Below are 23,651 nucleotides of genomic sequence, written 5' to 3'. Positions count from 1 at the left end.
ACGGCGTCCGCCCCGCCCGAAACACGTAGAGTGTGTAGCCTTCCATCCTCTCGCTGGGATCTCATATTGCATGTCAACTGTGACTGGCAGATGGTACTCTTGTTGTTGTTAATGTTTTTTCTTGTGCGAGGAATGTGTTATTGTTGCTGTTGTATCATAGTGAGCTAGCCTAGCGGTGGCTTGGTCTTAGGTTAAGTTGTTGTATCTTAGTGATCGGTTAGGTTGTAGACACGAAACTGCCCTACCTAAGCTAGGGTCGTTTCTCGAAGGAAGGGGTGATCCACGGGATGGGAGAGCGACATGACTGGCTCGCAGGGATATTACATTGTATAAGATTTTTAAAAAGTGTTACTTACATTTTTTTTTTAATTTCGTGGACATTTTCTAAATGTCACACGCATTTTTTTGAATGGTACACACATTTGCTAAAAATTGAGCGGACACATTCGTTGGGTCAGCGTTCGTGCGATTGGAAATGGAGGGTTAGCATTCAAGGGAAGGGGGCGATCCGTAGGATAGGAGAGGAGCGACGTGACTTGCTCACGGGGTTGTGGGTCCGTATCACTGGCGTGGCCGAAACTGCTTCATCTATAGCGGGTGCCGCCGCGTGGGCCGTGGGCCGTACAATGGGTCCTTCATCCTCGTGGGTTTGCTTTTTGTTTGCATGTAGCCGCGTCGCGTAAACCTAAGATACAACATATAAAGACCTGGGGCAGGGCTGCATAAGGCGCCTCTCGACCGTCCGTGCCTGTCGCGGCGTATGTATATACAGACCGTATTCCTGTTCCCCTCCCAAAAGAATTCCCCCAAGTCGTTTTTCACAAAACTAGCCCACGACGCTTAGCTTCACTTGAGTAACGGCGCTAGTTTAGGTAGGGCATTTTCGTGTCGCGGATTGCCGAGGGGTGTGTATCCACGGGGACGACAACAGGGGGCCTCGACCTCGAGCTGCATTTCAGCGTGCCGTCCGCGCTGATCGCCAACGACTTCGACCAGATCGTCGATCTCACAGTGTTTGCCGACCTGATCCCAATGGAGGTTGTCACGGTCTTTTCCGGCCCGATCCCGGTGGAGAACGTCGCGGTCGCGGAGGTGGAGGTGGGTAATGAGAACGATCTCGCCATTGTTGTGTACGAGGGCCCGGTGGGTGGGTACAACGCGGTGACCGGGTGGGGGAGCTCGTTGTTTTGGCTCCGGACGCGCTGACTAAGTTGCAGAGCGATCTCACCATCGTCGTGTACGAGGATCCGTTGGACGCACTACCAAACACGAAGCAATATGTCCATGTATCTCTTATATGATTTCAAACCTCGGCGGCACATAAATTGAATACTAATTGTACAACTTCAATACTAGCATTGCATTTATCACTTCTATTGTAAGTCACTAATACTGGATCGACATTGTAGTTACTCCCTCCGTTCCATATTACTTGTCGCTGATTTAGTACAAAGTTGTACTAAATCAGCGACAAGTAATATGGAACGGAGGGAGTACACTGGTAGGTGTGGCGCCCTTTGTTTTTACAATCACTAGATGACCCGTTGCGCCAATGGCGCAAAGGCCGACGGAAAGCCAAGTATTGTAAGAGTGATGATAGGAAAACTAAGACATAGATTAAAATAATGAGTACTTACTGCTGGTTTCTGTTTCTATTCATGATTGTTGTTTCTCCTGGAACACTCTGCTAAATGGTAGTGCTATATCCCTTGAGTGGAAGGTGGATGCTGCCAGTTAGGGCATGCGTCTTCCTTGCTTAGCATATTTATTGTTGCTGGTGAGCACTCGATGTTTGAAACAGAGAAAGTAGTAAAAACAGATAATTATAGATAAGGGTGGCATTATGCATATTAATAGATCGATGAGGAACAACAACAGAGGTTATATAGATAAAAGCATAGGTGGTAGCTGTTCAAAAGCAACAGATAGCATCGTCGAAAAACAGAGGAAGGCTTCATCCTATTACAGAGCTTGATTAGTAGTCCTTAGAATGCTAGATGATATCTAGATACGACTTCTGTTGCTATCAATGGTTCATCTAAAGGCAATGCATGATGAGAACCAGGTGTTGCTCTGTGGTGACCTTGAAAAAGAAAGGCACAGATGTCTCCTTCATGGATTTTTGCAAGGCGGCGGAACTCAGACCAGTTGGTTGTTACGGTAGCTGTCTTGTCGGTTCCTACGATGATGCGACAATGGGTGTGTCGATCACTCTTTGCAAACCTGACCTTGAGCATATCATAATCTGGATCAATGTAATCTTTTAGTTTGCTTTCAGTGTAGTTGACCTGAAAATACTGGTGAGGAAAAAGCGAAATCTAAAGTTTATACAGTGCACCATACACTACTTTTAACCATACAGGTAGCAATAGAAGACCAAAGACTATACATATCTTGCTCGAGTACCCCAAAATGGGAAAGATACTGGTTTGATCGATATGAAACAAAAGGTGGCTGTTTTTCTGTTCCTGCAGCTGATAGTAGTTAACAACAACCTTCCTCTCTCTGGTTTCCATGTATCCGATGGCCTTATCGGCTGCATGATTCAATGATGCTTCCCCATACTCACATATACAACTTGACAGTTTAGTCCAATGTGCTGAAGCGTGGAAGCGCTCTTTTGTACAGTGAAATTCAACCTCTGATCTATATCGACCCTGCTCAAGCTGGTGCACATAATAGACTGGTTTAGGTAGCCCGAGCTTCTCAAACATTGCCTCAGCTAGCGATCTGGTGGACAGCTCTACCAACTCCATGAGAACGGGTCCAAGACAAAACCCAGAGGGCTGGCACAAGGTATAAACGTAGTGTGCATTAAGAACAATAAGAACTGGGGCTTTAGACTGCATTTAACTTATAAAGGATGAAGGGGTTGCTAGCCACAACCACTACATCCACGTCGGCAATGAATAGTGTCAGTGACGTTGCGTCCCCCGCGCGCGAGCGAGTAACTGTAGCGAGAGGACAGTCATTGGTTGCTTTTCACATTGTGGTTTGCTGCTGCAGTGAATGACGGGTGGGTCTAATTTACGCGGGCCCAGCTTCTTTGGACTACGGCAAGCAGGATTGGGCGACCCTTCTCTCTCTTGTGAAAATATCTCCTCTATCTCGTCTTCTCTGTACAGCCACCTCCGCTTCCCCACCTCTCGGCCGCCTCGTCTCCTCCGCCTCACCGCCTCCTCCCCTACCTCAGCAGCTGTGTCCGCCCCGTGCTCGCTCTCCGACCGTGCCTCGGGAGTAGTAGAGGAGCGGCCGCAGGGTAGGAGAAGCCAAAGCAGTCAGCGGCGTTGCCTCGTCCACCGCGCTTCGTTCTTCGTCCACCCGGTGAACAGAAGAGGAACATGATGAGGCAGCCGTCTCGGGTATTGGGACCGCCGGATCCTGGTTCTGTGCCTCCACTGGCCCGCCATCCACCTCCTCCTCCTCGCAGCTGCTCTGCTCGACCTCTTCATCGTCGTGGGTGCAGCCGAGCGTCCGCTCGGGTGCAGCTCAACTCCAGTTAAACAGTCACCCTTCTCTTCTTCCTGCCCCCTTCCAATCCAAAGCTTCTCATCTTCGTTTGTGCAGTTTTTGTTTCTCTGTGCCTATAAGGTGTTTGATGAAATGCAAAAAAGCTGACAGGGGAGGATTGATCTATGTAAGCATGTGATTTCATGAGGAAATGGTGACCCCGAAGCCGACTAGGTAGTAGCTCAGGTACAACTACATGCATCTATATTCGAAATCTTACCTCCGGCGTTGGAGCCACATTGCTATGTCATTCCTAGCCCAACTTTGAGCCGGAATAAATTTCTTCTTTTTACTGCTTCTCTTTGTCAGATTACTCACATATGCATCCTTAGTTCGTTAACGATCTTATTATCCCAGTAATGAGGCAAATCCACCCAATATTTAGGTTGAGTTAAATGCTTTCCAATGCAAATTATGTCATGGAAAAGGCAAATATGTAATCATTTGTGTTGGTTCAGATTATTCAGAGTAGGTTAGTGCTAAATTAGTGGACGGCTAGCCATTGATAACAGGCGCAAATCAAGATGTGTTCTCTGACAAAATATTAGAGGGTCTCTCGCTGTTTACATGAGCACGGTGTAATATCTATCTATCTTTCTAGGCTATAATGCTAAGACCATTATATCCATCCCAGTTCCTGTACTATAATTTAAGAAAATTGTTTTCCAAAGCAGAGTTCTAGACTTTTGGTTGGATGTGCTCTGATTGGTTATCACATATGTGGCCTAGCCTGAGACAATGCATTTGAAGTCGTCTATTTCTGATTTTTTTTTTCATGTTCCTCCTTGCATGTGCTACAATTGGTTATATGCAAGGAAGAATATTGTATTGCTCTTTTCTGAATTCTTTTAGCCTCCATGTTCCCAGTATTAGTCACCTCTTAAAATTCTTAATGTGCAGGGATGCTGGGATGTTTAATGTTGCTTATTCAGCATGGGCCATCAACCTGTGATTATCTACAAGGTATATCTAGCACATCAATCTACTGGGCTCAGGTCCTGCACATGGTATATCTAGCCCATCCATCTACATGGTATATCTTCCTACACTGCTCTGCGGCAGTGCACCGTATCTGCAGCTTAGATTTCCTTGCCTTTGGCTAAACTATCCCTTTCTTTTGCTAGCCATCTACTTGCTTTCTTCACAAGCGGGATTGGCTGGAACCTCCTGTTTGTGACGCGGTGCCGCCAAAGGTATGCTTCTCTCTGTCCCGATTCTAATTCTCTTCTTCTCCATCTACATATGCATGTGATTGCCTACTCTGTTTCTGCCCAAACAACATATATGTACGTATATTGGTGGAAGTAGAGATTAAGAGTGAGATAAAGAGTGAGAGAGACAAAATGCTAGGGAGAAAGATAGCTAGACAACTGATAAGTATATATTCTCAGCTGTATATTTTGGTTACTATTTACAAGCTGAACTTCCATTATTCCAATTGGGTGGCATGTCACATTTATTGATTCACATGAATAATGGTCCCATGCTAACATTTTCTCGACATATTCAAGAATTGCAATTGGTGGGAATGTTTTCCCTGGCTCAACTCTTTCAGATCACATTCTACTTTTAATAACATACCCCAGGTTTGACACTTAACATCTCTTTATAGAAGTAGATAGTGTTAACCTTCTTTCCTGTAGTGTATGAATATTCTTCATCTTTGTCACGCAAGTGTCCTGTGAATATTATACTTTTTTGCTCTCATTGACTCGCGGGCCCAGCAAATGCGGTTCATTTCCTGTGTTTCTTTGATTATTATAGATGAGACTTGGCAGAAAAAGTATAGAAGTGAAATTTACTGCAAATGTAAGCCAACGAGTTTCAGACGCACCTTGAATTATTCCTGAATTGGAAGATAGGCTTTGTTGATACCTCAATCTAGAGAACTAGAGTTCTTCTGGTACTTGTTTCAATATTGAAACTATGTGTCTGTGATGAGTTCATAGATACGTTTTAGATTTGATTGCTTCCCAAATATAGAGCAGTCCTTTGATTCATTTCTGTGTGTTTGCGATCAGTTCATTGATGCTTTTTAGATTTGTTTGCTTCCCAAATATGGAGCAGTCCTCCGATTCATTTTTGTTCCGCAAGAAGTATCTATCCTGTTTCAAGGGATTCATGTTGCGGGATATCAAAATTAGTCATTGCTCAATGGAGCCATACAAATAACTGTCCAGCGAGCCTTTCATACCATAAACTATGATTAATACATAGTTATCAGCATTTTTTTCTATTTTACCAAAGATTACCATGCTGCATGTGTTGAAACCCGAAATTCATGGATATATATATATATATATATATATATATATATATATAGATATATTATTTGAGTTTTATTATTCCTGTAGGACTAACTGAAGTGTAACCTAAATAGGGCATGTCATTGTAAGAAGAATTAGGTTTTGATTAGTATTTAAAAAAAAGATCAAATGATTCCTCAACTCAACGCAACGAGTGCATGCTGGTAGTTGTTGGATAAGGACGAAAAATAACATGGGCCGCTGTCGTCCTGCTGCAGACTCCCCCCTCGCCTTATCTGTTGTGTGATGATAAAATCACCAATTAGTTAATTTTGTAATTGACTTTGCTTGTTCAGTTGTCATCAGTGTTATCAAATTTGGCACAATTTCTATCTCATAATTAATTGGAATCCCTTCATGCAGGAACCCGATGCTCCCAAAGTTCTTCTGGTAGAGTCGATTACTTACTAGCAATGATATTCACAATGGAAGCCTTTATAACAGGCTACTTTGATTTATTCTCAAACTATGGCTTAGTTACAAATGTTTTGGTGGTGACGTTTCATACACCAGTCCAGTGTTGCTACCCAGTGATGAGTTGTATGAAGCACTTTGAAAAAAGTCTTGGAGGTGACGGTTCTACTGTTGCTACTGCTGTGACGGCCAAGGCATAGGTTGCAGCTCTCTGAGTTTAAGGAGGAAAGGAAGACATGATTTTTTCTTGAAGAGGTCAGTTGTTTCCCTTAGATACAAATTGCAGCGATGACAAACAATCATTGTGCTTTTTTGTTCGTGTACAAGTTCATTTGTTTTCAGTGGTAGAAGCTTTTTGGTTAACCTATCTGAATCTTGTGGCTCGGTAGCCACCTCTTGTATGTATTCATATTTAAATCTTTTGTAGAACCAGATTGTTAGTATTTCCTTAGAAGTAAAAAGGTTACGTTTCCATTACTTGTTTACTTGGACCCAAACTGTTCATTACCTATTGTATCTACAGAGTTTGGCTTAGTGCAACGTGCATTGGAACCATAGCTACAGAGTTTGACTTAGCGTGCTTTAGAACTGTAGATGCAGAGTTTGACCTCTCTATTCTTATTTCTCTACATACTTGACACATACTTGCCTCCAACGTGTCCATGTGATTCCGATGAATTTGCTATATCTATTTTTTTACCTTTTAGTTGTCTTGTAAATGTTGCATGCATTTTTCTAATATATCATTCTCTCATCCAAATAACTATGTGGGGATTGGTAGTCACCACTATTTATAAGGTGGGCGGCAAGGCGCGCGCTGACAACGCTTTGCAATTACGCTCGCTTTAGGAGCTTAGGCGTCAGAGCAGTGGGTGCTCACCTTAGGTCGCCTTACCGCCTTAAAAATCATGAGTCACACACTCATGACACATTACCTTTGAAGCTTGTACTCCCTCTGTAAACTAATATAAGAGCGTTTAGATCACTACTTTAGTATTCTAAACGCTCTTATATTAGTTTACGAAGGGAGTATATGTGAATGTATAAGTATACTTAGTGATCTGCAGTAGTAAGTACTAACTGAATATCTTGATCACAAGATATATCGTTGTTGGCAGGCTTGGTTTAATAACCAATTAGCTGGTTTATACTCTCTCCGCTCCGAAAATAAGTGAGTACAAAGTTGTACTAAATCAACGACACTTGGGACCGAGGAAGTACAATATCTGTCCTCTTATTTCTTTGTATTTTTAGTTTTGGTTTCAGTCGTATGTGGCACGGATGTGCAGTTCAAAGGCAGAGCTATATCAAAGATGTGAATCAAATAATTATGCTCATCGGTGCATGTTTCTGTTGCTCTTAATGTTTTTGTTATGATGATTTTGCTATCTCAGCAATCCTTGTCTGATAATCTGGTACCTTTTATAGGCCTTCAAGTGCGTGTGAAAGTGTAATATGCAAGCATTATGCGACAATGACACTGCTTATTCATGCGTTCACACCCTCTGAAGACCACAATCAAACTAAGGAGATGCCTAAATAAGCTGTGAGGCAGGTTACCTATATATAAGTGTTTCTGTAAACCGATACAAGTCTTTTTCTTTTTCTTTTGCGGATGTAAACCGATACAAGTCATTCCATTATCTATAAAGTCATTCACATTGCATTATATTTCCAGCAGTCCAGCTACATCTCCTACTTACTCACTACTAACACGACTTTTAATTGGCTTTTTGCGCCATTGGCGCAACCGGGTCATCTAGTATGCAACAACAACTAAAGGATTCTTAAGCAAACCCAGAAACAAAATTATAAAATCACGAGGCCATTGAAAGAGCTAAGTAATTGAATTAGTTTAAGTATTTAAGAAGGAAATGTCATTCATGGATATAGAAATCAACCGTTTTTTGGTAGCCTATGTAAATCACATGCATCAATTATAGAAACTGGTAGAATAGAATGGAACGAGTGTACAAAGACTGGACTAAATATCTCAGAATAAATATAAGCTAATAAAAGTATCCATCCTATTGGCCTTATGAAGATGTAACATTAACAAGCATGCAGCAGGAGACAAAATCCAAGCTATTGAATTATCCATCCTACTGGTCCTATGCAGATAAAAAAATCATAGGCACGCGTCAGAGCGCGAAGCGCATTGTAAAGTAGTATTAGAACTGGATCTGTAATAGGAGAATATACCTTGGTAATTAGCCTTGTGCTCGGAGGGGTCTCTCGTTGATTCTGTTAAGAACCAAAACGGATCTAAGATGTAACAAAGCAAATCACGGTTAGTGAAAATAGAAGCAGAATAAGAGAGACATAGAGAAAAAAGTCTCTGTCCACCACCATCACGGGGGCTTGACAAAGAGGGTGTGCGAGAGGGTTGGATGAGCAGGCGCACCTACCAGTCGGCGGGTTGGAGCAGATGGTGGTGCTCTTCTTGCTCTCCGGGGATCTAGCGAAACAGCACAGTCAGAGAGGACTTGGAGGCAGAGAGAGGAGAAGAAGATGAGCTCAAGGAAGCAGACATGATAAGATTCGGTGGACGCAGTGGATGCGGCATGCCAGAAGAGAGGGCCGTTGGCCCAAAAGACAAACGGCTGCTCTTATCCTTTTAAGTAATAATAATTGGTTTGTCAATTTTTTTTCTTTGAACCCCTCACAAAAAAGGTAATAATTGATTTGAACAAAAAACACTTTTAAAAGTAGGGAATAAAAAAACCAAAATGTTTATATAAAGCACTGTGAAATAGTTTTCAAGAGTGAACATGAGTTTTGTCATTCCATGCTCATTTTATAGAGTAATATTTTTGTTCTGACCCTAGACAAATCTAGAGCAGAAAGTAATTTTGTTGAAACCCTGGGCAAGATAGCATCTGGATGCATGAAGATTGAAATAAAAAAGATGAACGATATAGAAACCGAAAGGGGCATTCTGTGAAATAAAAAAGATGAACGATATAGAAACCGAAAGGGGCATTCTGTGAAATTTATGGATGTGTTTTGTAGTGTGCAGACAACAAAAGTTAAAGAAAAATAAAGGAAGGATGATCTTCTCTACGCTGAACACAAAAGTTAGTTGGCAATTCTTAGCTTTGAATTCCTGAGGAGTTCCTATTGATATTCAAAGAAGGGCAAAAAGAACATTGAATGATTAACTGGAGCAGGGAATCAACTGGGAAAAACATCATGCTTGCCTTCTAAGATAAACCAGTAAAGGAGAAGGGTGTTTACATCAGCAAGCCCCCTTGCCAGTAGCGTTTGTCCTGAGTTTCAATCATTAGTAAAAAGAAGAGGCATGTTAGTAATTTCATTCGTGCCGAGTAGATCCTAGAGTTATAAAATGTAACAAAAACAATGAGGACATAAAGATTAGGCACAACAAATAGAGGACAATATAAAAAAGAAGAAGGCAGAACGAATCCTAATACACAGCCAATGCAATCATATGGTTAATCAGTTTGCATTTACGAACCAAGCTATTCTGCATGGAACAGCAAGAATTGCTTGCACATGCAACGCTTTACTGGGCATCCGATAAATTTGAATATAGCAGCAATAAATCAAAACACTTGACTGTCCCTGTCAAAGCCATGGTGGAAGTCATTGTGCTTATATATAAAGGTTGTTTTTAATAATACAAAGGAATAAATACATCAATCCACAGTTCTAATTGACTCTACTCCCGAGGTATTTTCCGCATCCACGATTGACATCTGCAGCACATGGTATATCTACATGTTACTTATCATTCAGGTTTTGGTGTCCAAATTATGGTTTGGTTGCAGTACTTAATAAATCTTAGTCGGCTAGATCAAAATGAGAGAGGGTTAGCGGGGGGTTGAGAGCATTGGGAGTTGCAAGACCGGCTGCCCATGTGGTCGGTCTGCACATTTCACTTATTTTCTGCAAGAGCAAACGAAACAGAACCAAGATAGCATTAGCATATTGTATCTTAGGCAAGTGACCAGCAGATGAGAATGCTTGTCCATAAAGGGGAGCAAGGAAGTCGTAATCCACTTAGCAAGAAGAACAGAGCGGTAAGACCATCCATCTTCCTTCACCCAACGATCAACTTCCAGTAGTGCATGATCCACTACATACATTCCTCGACAGGGGCTACAAAGCGGTAAGGTAAAAAAATCCTACAATTTGAAAACTTGTGAAAACTAACCAAAGTAATCCACTGGCAAGTAAATTAGTATTTAGTAACATAATAAACTCTTAAGATATGCATCTTCATGTATATAGTTTGACACTCCTTCAGTCACTCTATTTCAGAATACCTGAATATACGATCTTTTAGAGATTCCACTATGGACTACATACAGATGTATATAGACATACTTTAGAGTGTAGATTCACTCATTTTGCTACGTATGTAGTCTTTTTTTTTAGAAAAGGAGGGGGACCCCCGGCCTCTACATCTCTAAAAGGTCCTATATGTAGGAACAGAGGGAGTATATTTTTAACATTTATTCAAACATGAAGCATGTGCATGTTGACATTGTTGACATATTCTCAGTTTTACCCTCATTTACCTTGCCAACCACTTCTAGATTTATGAGTAAACATTCACATGTAAGTAAATAACATTATCAGTTTTCGAAAACTGTTTGAGTGTATCAAATAGGTCACAGATATCCTAGTTTGTACATTCAGATCACTATTACCCTAATTTTGTAAATTTAAATCACTAAAGTAAATTAACCAGGTTATTTGTTTGCACGACATAAGTACCATACCACAGCAACTGAGTCAGCAAAATACGTGTACATGTATTTCTTGTTGGGCTGTTGTTGTATGGTGCAGAATAGACAAAAAATTGTATAGAAGTCGAGGGGGTGAATTATCTATGACACAACTGAATATATAAGGAACATGGTAATAAAATAGGTAAATTCAGATGGTACGATGTTCATATTTCCTAATCAAATGGAAATTCAGACCCAACAGAAATGGGGGAACTGAGAAGGTAGGGGGATGGAGAAGCATACCTAGCAGAAATTCAGACCGCTTGTCAGCTCCCGGTTTATTATTCAAAATGTTAGCACCACTATTGAAGGAAGCCCAGCCGTCTCGCGAGCAGCCTCCTTCGAACTTCGATCTCCACTAACACCTGCGACCTTGGGAAGCACGAGGAGCTGAAGAAGATAGCAGTAGCACAATAATTGTCATCATCCTCGCATTTTCTAAGAACTGAGGTTCAGAAATAAATACAATCAGTCATAATGGAGCTATACAACGTTTCTAAACAACATTAAATATAAATAGAAGTAAAAATAAGTGTGTGGGAAAAATCAACAATACTGCAAGAATGGTAGAATGTTGGATCTTAGATATGATAAAAAAGATCAGAGATAAAAAACATGAAAGCACTCAAAAAGTAAAAAAAACAAGAAAGCACTCGACAAAAGCTGCAAAACAGAGATAGTACAATGCTTATATCATAGTTCTAGAAAAAATAGCTCTTGCTCTGTTTCCCCTATTTAATCCAGAGTCATAGATGGCCAATTGAATCCAACAAACGCTTACTAATTGTCATGTATATGGTCCAAAAGTGTTGTGTTTCATCTAAATATTTAGCTATTCACATTCATCTAAGTTACAGAGTTCCCTGGGTACCTTTCTAAGAAAAAACAAACATCCTACAAACTTTGAGAAAGTTCTGCCAGAAAAATGAAATTGATAACTCTTGGGAAAGATAATATATCATTGCCCAAGGTCCATGGAGAGTCTTCTGAAAGCTTTTAAAAGTATGAATGTTTAAAGAAAGTCGCCAATTGAAAATGGAGATCCAGCTCATGAGGTTTTATACTTAAACTGGTTTACATGTTGATTCTTCCAATTGTAGAGAGCATCATACTCTAAAATAGAGAGCATATATAGGCACGTCCAAGGAGTCAAATCATGTTTGATACAATGTCTTAGGACGCTTATCCGCCAGTTACCATTATAACCGGTAACTATAATTGTAGTGGTTCATTTTTCATTTGTTCTGTTTGAAGTTCTGTGCAAGTCCAAACTCCAGCAACACATAACAGCAAAAGGAGCTTGCAAGAGCTAAAAAACGAAACAATATCACTGACGGTAGCTGGGCAGCACCCTATACGTGCACCTCGATAGGAGCTAATTATTTTCCAGCCTCAACATAAATATGTATCCGTAGCATCACAATTTCAACTAGGGAAATGTCGGTACCAAAGAAAGGCCTCGCTAAGTAAATAGATTTCATCTCAAGATTTCTTATGAAGTTTTGGAGGGGTCATGTAATGGCAGATTCCTTACATATGCTGTTATGGATTAATTTATCTATATATTCAGCTTATATTCGCATGATAGCAATTTATATCTAAATGTTGTTACGAATGTTGCATGTACTATATATGTCAGTCAGAATGGCATGTTGCATGTACCCTGTGCAACATCAAGTGAGATATGAGCAACTAATAAAGAGATAAAATACCAAAAGCACATACTAACCACAAATCTATCAGAGGACCAAACTCTTCACAACATAGGGAAAGAAAGTTCTTCACCAAAATTATCGTAGCTTATTCCTCCATATTTTCTTTCCCAGACCTACACACATCAAATTTAGAGAAATCTTAGAGAAATAAAAGAACGCTTGATGACAGATGGTGGAGCCGGCAAGAATAGGGAAAGGGGCACTTGCAAGCATATTTCTTACTCTGTAAGCACTGTTGCCAAGCCCTTCAATGACCACGTAAGTTTCAAATGCCATGTCAGCTTCCTATGCTCTAACCCCATGACTTGCCAGCGTCTGCCACCACCAAAGCCGATCCCTGCCTAACAGAACACAAAAAAAATTCAATTTCAGATGATAGTACCACCAAAACATAGATAGGCAAAATCTTATAATATATGCACAGTGGTAAAGCTGCTGCCTTGTGACCATGAGGTCACAGGTTCAAGTCCTGGAAACATCCTCTTACAGAAATGTAGGGAAAGGCTGCCTACAATAGACCCAAAGTGGTCGGACCCTTCCCCGGAGCCTGCGCAAGCGGGAGCTACATGCACCGGGCTGCCCTTTTTTTAGGTTATTGGTAATACCACCTAGTGAATGGAGAGGAAAATATTAGGGAACACAATGTTCCTTGTCTAAGAAGCAGTTTCATCATCATCTCCTTTGATCAAGATCTTTAGGGATTTCTGTGAAGTAACACGCGATATCGCAATACACACATGCCTAGAAAAAGCAGTCAAAGATTTAATGGACAGCAATAAGAACTAGTCAAACAAACAACAAAATTAAAGCAAATGCATATGAGCATTAAAGGCCGGATAACCTGGAAACATACCCAAACAGATCTCAGGTGGGGCAGACCCCATGCCCATGCATAACCAGCCAACAAGAGAACGAAAGCAGACCTAAATCAATACATCATATAGGAACCACAACAACCAAACCAGAGAAACATCTCGAAACTCTTTTCATACAACAAAGCCGAATTCAACAACACAAGAAAGCAAAGTAACGAACACACCATAGTATACATAGACATAAGAAGAAAGCAAGCAAAAACGCCCTTACGAAGAGCCAAATCGAACTAACTCAGCTCCTAGAAGCATATCACATCAGATCTAACATGAGCAATACTCATCCATGCCTCGGGCAACATAGGGAAGATCTCAGACTTTTGGAAACCTAGTCACGCATTTCATCGAGCAGATTGCAAGCAAGGGAGCAAGCCGAACCTCACCTAGCAAAGAAGGAACAAGCAGCCGCACAGCCACCGCACGGCAAAGCAGACGAAGAAGCCCTACAAACAACAACAAAGAAGAAGAAACAAACAAGAACAAATCAGCGGACAACGGCAGCAGCGGGGATCGAACATTGATTAAACTGAATAAAAGAAGAAGCTCACCCTCCCTAACCAAACGCAACAGCAGCAGCGCGGGTATCCTTATCTGAAAGCAACCACACAGTTCATACAGTCAGTGGTAAAAGAAAGAAGAATGTTAGTAAATTAGAACTGCACACACACCTCCAATAGTATTTTGGCCTGTGTAGGAGACAAGTGTGCGTTTACATCCAGGAATTTAAGCATCTGCCCAGAGCAATCCTGACCCTCTTCTTAACAACCCCAGGCTGCTGAAAGAAACCTGCAAAATCATCCAAACCAACAGAGATGATTTTAGGAATCTATAAATCAAAGAGACAAAGGAGGAGCATCACAACAAACAGTAAGTCTTAGTCATGTATGTATCCATGCTCAAAAAGTGTTGACCCTCATTTATTCTTACCCATGGCCACACCTTGGGCATGCTTTCTCAATGAAGGGTTCAAGCTATAAATTTCAAATGTGAAAACAGAAGACATTTACCTGTTGCAGTCCTTACATCCATCGAAGATGATCCTACTAATTCCTATGATGGGTTGTGCATGAGCAAAAATCAACATTAACCAACTTGGAACCTACAAAGAAGAAGAGGACATTAAATTTCTGCAAGCAACATATATCCACTGTGCCAAAGTTGATTCTTCTCCTTTTATGATGATTTATAAACTGACAAACAGCTAAGTATCAATCAACCATCAATAAAAAAAGAACCTTTACCCAATGTATATAGATAAAAAAACACAGGTGGGGGCAAAGAACCACATGTAGTATCCTCCTTCCAACAGTAAAAGGCTACACGTCACAAAATTATAGAAAGTATTTTGCACGTAAGCATGAAATCCCTTACTTTCAAATGCATGACTAATTCTGCCTATGTCTTTTGACTTTCCAATTTCTGTGGTTAAAAGATCCCAGGCTCCTATAGTATTAATCGACTATAGAAAACTGAATTCATTAACTGAATCGCATAGACAGACAGAGCTTGCTCAATGGCAATACTTAGTACTTAATTTCCCATAATACATAAATAATAAGATCAAATAGACATTGTACCAATGGGAACAATTTGAAAAAATGCACTCATATTAATAGGATATGGAACAGACCTATTTAGCTGCGAGATGAACACTGCACATGGTGAAGAGAGGGTGAGGTAGCCACACTTGAAGTCTTAGATCAGATCTGCCCCAGAGTAGGCAATGGACATGATTATGCCACATGCTGCAAGGCCGACAATGACGCCACCATCGCTGCTGCTGATGAGCGAGGGAGAATATAAAGAGGGCAACATTGCCATAGGTGGGCGCAAGGTTAAAGTTCTCCTTATCTGAAAAATATAAAGAAATCATTCAGGAAGATGCTATCTTGCAAGCAAATAACTAACACAACTGTACTACAAGGAAATGAATTAGTGAAGAATAATTGACCTGTATTCGGTAAAATCAACGCTCTCTGGCCGCAAATTCAAGTCATAAAATGGTAAATGTATTTAATGGGCACAAAAAATGATACAACAAGAATTTAACACAAGCATCAAATTCGTCCCCCGGATTACCCAAACAGAAATAGTCACCCTAATTAACATCAGGGACAAGAATCCCCCAAACACCTCGAGCTCCTTGCCCAGTGGGGGTGGAGGCAGAGGCGGCGCTGCACCGCCCAGGACGGTATTGAGGTCGGGGGAGATGAGACAGCGACCAATTGGGGAAGCAACGTCACAGCACGGTGGTTGGGGAGCAGCAGCGGCGAGAGAGAAGGGGGTGCAGGAGGCTGTGGCTGCCTCGTTTCCTCTCAGATCGAGAGAGAGAGAGAGAGAGAGAGAGAGAGCCCACGGGGCAGCCGCAGCTCGGCGTCGAGGAGGCACAGAGACGGCCAGCCCCCCACCTCCCTTCCTCCTCTCCTGATCCAGCAGCAGATCGAGCCGCCACCAACCGCCAGGTCGCGCCCGACCTCGCCGGCGCAGGACGACAGCAGTCTGTGACCCTCTCCTGCCTGGTGCCTCACCTCCCTCTCCTCTTTCCTCTCACTTTCTCCAACGCGGGCGGGGGGCGGCGGCGGCGGCGCATGAGAAACTAGGGTCGCGGGGTGGGCTAGGGTTGGGAGCGTTTCTTTCACTGTCGCTCGCTGCCCGCTCGATTCGCTGGAGGAGAAAGACGGGTGCGGGGCCTGCACGTCGAGCGCGGTGCGGTGGTTTTTTCGCTGGCGTGGTGCGCCGCACCCCACGCGCGGCGCGGCGCGGTGGTCTTTTTTTCCTCGCGTGGTACCGTACGCTCGAGGCATTGGTTGTGCCTAGCACTTCTTGAGGCAGAGCATCATACTCTAAAATAGAGAGCATATATAGGCACGTCCAAGGAGTCAAATCATGTTTGATACAATGTCTTAGGACGCTATCCGCCAGTTACCATTATAACCGGTAACTATAATTGTAGTGGTTCATTTTTCATTTGTTCTGTTTGAAGTTCTGTGCAAGTCCAAACTCCAGCAACACATAACAGCAAAAGGAGCTTGCAAGAGCTAAAAAACGAAACAATATCACTTACGGTAGCTGGGCAGCACCCTATACGTGCACCTCGACAGGAGCTAATTATTTTCCAGCCTCAACATAAATATGTATCCGTAGCATCACAATTTCATCAAGGGAAATGTCGGTACCAAAGAAAGGCCTCGCTAAGTAAATAGGTTTCATCTCAAGATTTCTTATGAAGTTTTGGAGGGGTCATGTAATGGCAGATTCCTTACGTATGCTGTTATGGATTAATTTATCTATATATTCAGCTTATATTCGCATGATAGCAATTTATATCAGAATGTTGTTACGAATGTTGCATGTACTATATATGTCAGTCAGAATGGCATGTTGCATGTACCCTGTGCAACATCAAGTGAGATATGAGCAACTAATAAAGAGATAAAATACCAAAAGCACATACTAACCACAAATCTATCAGAGGACCAAACTCTTCACAACATAGGGAAAGAAAGTTCTTCACACAAATTATCGTAGCTTATTCCTCCATATTTTCTTTCCCAGACCTGCACACATCAAATTTAGAGAAATCTTAGAGAAATAAAATAACGCTTGATGACAGATGGTGGAGCCGGCAAGAATAGGGAAAGGGGCACTTGCAAGCATATTTCTTACTCTGTAAGCACGGTTGCCAAGCCCTTCAATGACCACGTAAGTTTCAAACGCCATGTCAGCTTCCTATGCTCTAACCCCATGACTTGCCAGCGTCTGCCACCACCAAAGCCGATCCCTGCCTAACAGAACACAAAAAAAATTCAATTTCAGATGATAGTACCACCAAAACATAGATAGGCAAAATCTTATAATATGTGCACAGTGGTAAAGCTGCTGCCTTGTGACCATGACGTCATAGGTTCAAGTCCTGGAAACATCCTCTTACAGAAATGTAGGGAAAGGCTGCCTACAATAGACCCAAAGTGGTCGGACCCTTCCCCGGAGCCTGCGCAAGTGGGAGCTACATGCACCGGGCTGCCCTTTTTTAGGTTATTGGTAATACCACCTAGTGAATGGAGAGGAAAATATCAGGGAACACAATGTTCCTTGTCTAAGAAGCAGTTTCATCATCATCTCCTTTGATCAAGATCTTTAGGGATTTCTATGAAGTAACACGCGATATCGCAATACACACATGCCTAGAAAAAGCAGTCAAAGATTTAATGGACAGCAATAAGAACCAGTCAAACAAACAACAAAATTAAAGCAAATGCATATGAGCATTAAAGGCCGGATAACCTGGAAACATACCCAAACAGATCTCAGGTGGGGCAGACCCCATGCCCATGCATAACCAGCCAACAAGAGAATGAAAGCAGACCTAAATCAATACATCATATAGGAACCACAACAACCAAACCAGAGAAACATCTCGAAACTCTTTTCATACAACAAAGCCGAATTCAACAACACAAGAAAGCAAAGTAACGAACACACCATAGTATACATAGACAGAAGAAGAAAGCAAGCAAAAACGCCCTTACGAAGAGCCAAATCGAACTAACTCAGCTCCTAGAAGCATATCACATCAGATCTAACATGAGCAATACTCATCCATGCCTCGGGCAACATAGGGAAGATCTCAGACTTTTGGAAACCTAGTCACGCATTTCATCGAGCAGATTGCAAGCAAGGGAGCAGGCAGAACCTCACCTAGCAAAGAAGGAACAAGCAGTCGCACAGCCACCGCACGTTAAAGCAGACGAAGAAGCCCTACAAACAACAACAAAGAAGAAGAAACAAACAAGAACAAATCAGCGGACAACGGCAACAGCGGGGATCGAACATTGATTAAACTGAATAAAAGAAGAAGCTCACCCTCCCTAACCAAACGCAACAGCAGCAGCGCGGGTATCCTTATCTGAAAGCAACCACACAGTTCATACAGTCAGTGGTAAAAGAAAGAAGAATGTTAGTAAATTAGAACTGGACACACACCTCCAATAGTATTTTGGCCTGTGTAGGAGACAAGTGTGCGTTTATATCTAGGAATTTAAGCATCTGCCCAGAGCAATCCCGACCCTCTTCCTAACAACCCCAGGCTGCTGAAAGAAACCTGCAAAATCATCCAAACCAACAAAGATGATTTTAGGAATCTATAAATCAAAGAGACAAAGCAGGAGCATCACAACAAACAGTAAGTCTTAGTCATGTATGTATCCATGCTCAAAAATTGTTGACCCTCATTTATTCTTACTCATGGCCACACCTAGGGCATGCTTTCTCAATGAAGGGTTCAAGCTATAAATTTCAAATGTGAAAACAGAAGACATTTACCTGTTGCAGTCCTTACATCCATCGAAGATGATCCTACTAATTCCTATGATGGGTTGTGCATGAGCAAAAATCAACATTAACCAACTTGGAACCTACAATGAAGAAGAGGACATTAAATTTCTGCAAGCAACATATATCCACTATGCCAAAGTTGATTCTTCTCCTTTTATGATGATTTATAAACTGACAAACAGCTAAGTATCAATCAACCATCAATAAAAAAAAAGAACCTTTACCCAATGTATATAGATAAAAAAACACAGGTGGGGGCTAAGAACCACATGTAGTATCCTCCTTCCAAAAGTAAAAGGCTACACGTCACAAAATTATAGAAAATATTTTGCACGTAAGCATGAAATCCCTTACTTTCAAATGCATGACTAATTCTGCCTATGTCTTTTGACTTTCCAATTTCTGTGGTTAAAAGATCCCAGGCTCCTATAGTATTAATCGACTACAGAAAACTGAATTCATTAACTGGATCACATAGACAGACAGAGCTTGCTCAATGGCAATACTTAGTACTTAATTTCCCATAATACATAAATAATAAGATCAAATAGACATTGTACCAATGGGAACAATTTGAAAAAATGCACTCATATTAATAGGATATGGAACAGACCTATTTACCTGCGAGATGAACACTGCACATGGTGAAGAGAGGGTGAGGTAGCCGCACTTGAAGTCTTACATTAGATCTGCCCCAGAGTAGGCAATGGACATGATTATGCCACATGATGCAAGGCCGACAATGACGCCACCATCGCTGATGCTGATGAGCGAGGGAGAATATAAAGAGCGCAATATTGACATAGGTGGGCGCAAGGTTAAAGTTCTCCTTATCTGAAAAATATAAAGAAATCATTCAGGAAGATGCTATCTTGCAAGCAAATAACTAACACAATTGTACTACAAGGAAATGAATTAGTGAAGAATAATTGACTTGTATTCGGTAAAATCAACGCTCTCTGGCCGCAAATTCAAGTCATAAAATGGTAAATGTATTTAATGGGCACAAAAAATGATACGACAAGAATTTAACACAAGCATCAAATTCGTCCCCCAGATTACCCAAACAGAAATAGTCACCCTAATTAACATCAGGGACAAGAATCCCCCAAACACCTCGAGCTCCTTGCCTAGTGTGGGTGGAGGCAGAGGCGGTGCCGCGCCACCCAGGACGGTATTGAGGTCGGGGGAGACGAGACATCGACCAATTGGGGAAGCAACGTCACAGCACGGTGGTTGGGGAGCAGCAGCGGCGAGAGAGAAGGGGGTGCAGGAGGCTGTGGTTGCCTCGTTTCCTCTCAGATCGAGAGAGAGAGAGAGAAAGAGAGAGAGAGAGCGCACACAGGGCAGCCGCAGCTCGGCGTCGAGGAGGCACAGAGACGGCCGGCCCCCCACCTCCCTTCCTCCTCTCCCGATCCAGGAGCGGATCGAGCCGCCACCAACCGCCAGGTCGCGCCCGACCTCGCCGGCGCAGGCCGACAGCAGCCAGTGACCCTCTCTTGCCTGCTGCCTCGCCTCCCTCTCCTCTTTCCTCTCACATTCTCCATCGCGGGCGGGGGGTGGCGGCGGCGGCGCATGAGGAACGAGGGTCGCGGGGTGGGCTAGGGTTGGGAGCGTTTCTTTCACTGTCGCTCGCTGCCCGCTCGATTCGCTGGAGGAGAAAGACGGGTGCGGGGCCTGCACATCGAGCGCGGTGCGGTGGTTTTTTCGCTGGCGTGGTGCGCTGCACCCCCCACGCGCGGCGCGGTGCGGTGGTCTTTTTTTCCTCGCGTGGTACCGTGTGCTCGAGGCATTGGTTGTGCCTAGCACTTCTTGAGGCTTTATATGTTAGATAGCAAAGAATGGCGTATCCACTGCATAAGTGTTTTCATGTTTAAAATTTCTCAAATACATGATTTCTTTAAGTTATACGTTTTGTTTTCTAGTTTTTCTCATACTCATTCGTATATTTTTTCTATACATCTAAAACAAGTTCTTACACACATTCAACATTTGCCTACATGATTAACATGTTTTTGAACATATTTGGACTACGTGTTAAATAGTTTTTGACTACACATTAAATGGTTTTTGGAAATGATTACAAAACATTTTTAGCTATGCAAGCATTTTTTACATTGTGTAAGTTTTCTATAATGTCACAGACATATTTTTGAAACATGTGAACATAGTTGTAAAGGTAACATACATTTTCTTTGAATGCTACGAAATATATTTTTGGAATTACACGAACATTTTTGTTAAAGTGCTTTACATTTTCAAAAAGAGGTATGTACGTTTCATGAAATTCGTGAACATTTTCTAAATGTCACATGCATTTTTTTTGAATGGTACATACATTTTCTAAAAGTGGAACGGAGACATGCGTTGGGTGAGCGTTCGTTCAATTAGATATGAAGGGCTAGGATTTGAGGTAGGGGGCGATCCGCGGGATGTGAGAGGAGCGACGTGACTGGATCACGAGTGTGTGGGGCCGGATCACTGGAGTGGCGGGAGCTGCTCCATCCATAGCGGGTGACAGTCCCATGGGTCGTGGGCCGATCGAGGGGCGTCTGATCCGGGTGGGCTCGCTTCGTCTGCATGTAGCTGTCGGGTGGGTAGGAGTGTCACGAAAACGTAAGATACATTGTATATAGACCTAGGGCAGGGCTACCCACAGCACCTCTCAACCGTCCGTGCCTGCTGCGCCATGTGTATATACTGTATTACTGTAACGCTCCCGAAAGCTTCTCCACCAAGTAGTTTTCCACTCGAGTAGCCAACGGCGCTTAGCTTCATTTGAGTAACAGAGCTAAGTTAGGTAGGGCAGTTTCGTGTCGAGGATGGCTGAGAGGCTTGGACCTGCAGGGACGACGGTCACTAGTAGAAAAGAAGGCTTTGGTTCAGGCCGGGTCAGCCATTAGTCCCGGTTCAGTTCAGAACCAGGACCCATGGGGGCACTGGTCCCGGTTCGTGAGGCCAGGGGCCTGCCGAGCCTCGTGGGGGCATTGGTCCCGGTTCGTCTGGCCCCTTTGGTCCCGGTTGGTGGGACGAACCGCGACCAATGGGCCTCGCTCCTGGCCCACCACCATTGGTCCCGGTTGGTGGCTTGAACCGGGACCACAGGCTGCCCTTTAGTCCCGGTTCATACTACGAACCGGGACCAATGAGGTGCCTATATACACCCCTCGCCCGCGAGTAGAGCACTCCAGTGCTCTGTTTTTCTCTGGCCGGCGAGGGGAGGGCTTTGTGGTGCTCTACCTCACCTCCTATGCACATGAGGTGTTCGATGAAATGCCCGAGCCACACTAGTGAAGATTTCTCGTCTCAAAGCTCCATTTTCCTTGATATTTGTCTAGGTTTAGCGGCCCGTCACGTCCCATTCCCGTCTTCACCGCCGTCGATCGCCCGCGCCGATCTCGTCGCCGGCGCCACCCTGGTGAGCCTCTTGTTCTTATCTTCTTTCTGAAAGAAAAAAATTCTCACTTTAGATAGATACTTGTCTAATTTTCTTACTATTTTATTGCTTGTTATTATATAGTGCGATGGTTTTGGTATCCGCCCCCGTCGGCCCTCGTCCTGTCTATGATTCCGATGTGGTATATATTATCTTTATAACTATTGGTTCATTTATTGTTTATGAAAATTATGCCGACCAACGTGACATAGATTTTATTTATCTAGGAGGTATGTGAACCGGAAATTCCAACCGACCCTATTGTCGAGAGGTTAAATTTAGTTGAACAAGAAAACAATTTCTTGAAGGAAAAAATAAAAAAATTGAGGAGGAGAAGATGATATTGGAGTTGCATGTTGCGGATCAAAAGATCAAGATGGATGCAATGCGCTTGAAGATTAGAAAATATGCCATTCATACCGAGACTTGGTATCATTATGCCGTTGGATCAATTGTTACCTTGGTTGCGATTACGATCGCATTTGTTTTCGCATTGAAATGTTTTACATAGTTTCAATGTATGGTTTAATTAATTAGATGCTCTGGAGAGCTATATGTTGTTAGATGAGAACTATGTATGTACTTTGGTTTTAATGTGATGATGAATTTCTATTAATTTGGTCACTTAATTATCTATTCATGATGTTCTGTAATGGTTTTTGACACACTTAATTATATATAATGCACGCAGATGAACCGGCAATGGATGTACGGTGACAGACACACCTCCGAGTACATTAAGGGCATGCATGATTTTCTCGAAGTGGCTGAGGCAAACAAGCAGAATGGTTTTATGTGTTGTCCATGCCCTAAATGTGGGAATACGAAGTCTTACTCTGACCGGAAAATCCTTCACACCAACCTGCTTTACAAGGGTCTCATGCCACACTATAAAGTTTGGATGAGGCACGGAGAAATAGGGGTTATGATGGAAGACCGCGAAGAAGAAGAGGACGATGACAACTATGTGCCCCCTGAATACGGTGATGCTGCAACGGGAGAAACTGCTAAAGATCAAGAGGAACCAGACGATGTGCCCAATGATGCTGCAACGGGGGAAGCTGCTGAAGATCAAGAGGAACAAGTGCCCGATGATGATGATCTCCGCCGGGTCATTGTCGATGCAAGGACGCAACACGAAAGTCAAAAGGAGAAGCTGAAGTTCGATCGCATGTTAGAGGATCACAAAAAAGGGTTGTACCCCAATTTCGAAGATGGCAACACAAAGCTCGGTACCGTACTGGAATTGATGTGGAAGGCAGAGAATGCTGTGCCTGACAAAGGATTTGAGAAGCTATTGAAAATAT

The 23,651-nt window shown here is 42.6% G+C and overlaps 1 protein-coding gene and 1 long non-coding RNA gene across 2 annotated transcripts; one reads left to right on the top strand and one right to left on the bottom strand.

Annotated features, from left to right (window-relative positions):
• Positions 1 to 1,823: 1,823 nt before the first annotated feature.
• Positions 1,824 to 12,978, bottom strand: LOC123120987 (uncharacterized). The gene is made up of 6 exons (XM_044540941.1): positions 12,925 to 12,978; positions 11,231 to 11,345; positions 9,431 to 9,499; positions 8,635 to 8,688; positions 8,433 to 8,495; positions 1,824 to 2,297 (listed from the first exon to the last, which is right to left on the bottom strand). The coding sequence occupies exons 1-6, from the start codon at positions 12,976 to 12,978 to the stop codon at positions 2,275 to 2,277; spliced, it is 378 nt and encodes a 125-aa protein (XP_044396876.1). The 3' UTR covers positions 1,824 to 2,274.
• LOC123123143 (uncharacterized) lies at positions 3,426 to 7,894 on the top strand. Its single transcript, XR_006460530.1, has 5 exons — positions 3,426 to 3,696; positions 4,411 to 4,543; positions 4,635 to 4,703; positions 6,180 to 6,485; positions 7,659 to 7,894. It is a non-coding gene; the product is annotated as an uncharacterized lncRNA (long non-coding RNA).
• Positions 12,979 to 23,651: the final 10,673 nt, after the last annotated feature.

This window comes from Triticum aestivum, chromosome 5D, assembly GCF_018294505.1.
Source record: "Triticum aestivum cultivar Chinese Spring chromosome 5D, IWGSC CS RefSeq v2.1, whole genome shotgun sequence".
Lineage (NCBI taxonomy): Eukaryota > Viridiplantae > Streptophyta > Magnoliopsida > Poales > Poaceae > Triticum > Triticum aestivum.
Note: the sequence above shows the minus strand (reverse complement) of the source record. Positions and strands in the feature narration are given on the sequence as shown.

Bases quoted from the DNA above. Each gene is read 5' to 3' on its own strand.
- LOC123120987 (XM_044540941.1), bottom strand. From the start codon at position 12,978: ATGGCATTTGAAACTTACGTGGTCATTGAAGGGCTTGGCAACAGTGCT. The intron at 9,500-11,230 runs GTATGCTTCTCC...ATTGAAACTCAG, and splicing joins GCGGTCTGAATTTCTGCTAG to GACAAACGCTACTGGCAAGG. The intron at 8,689-9,430 runs GCAAGCATGATG...CTGTTTCGCTAG, and splicing joins TTACTGGTTTATCTTAGAAG to ATCCCCGGAGAGCAAGAAGA.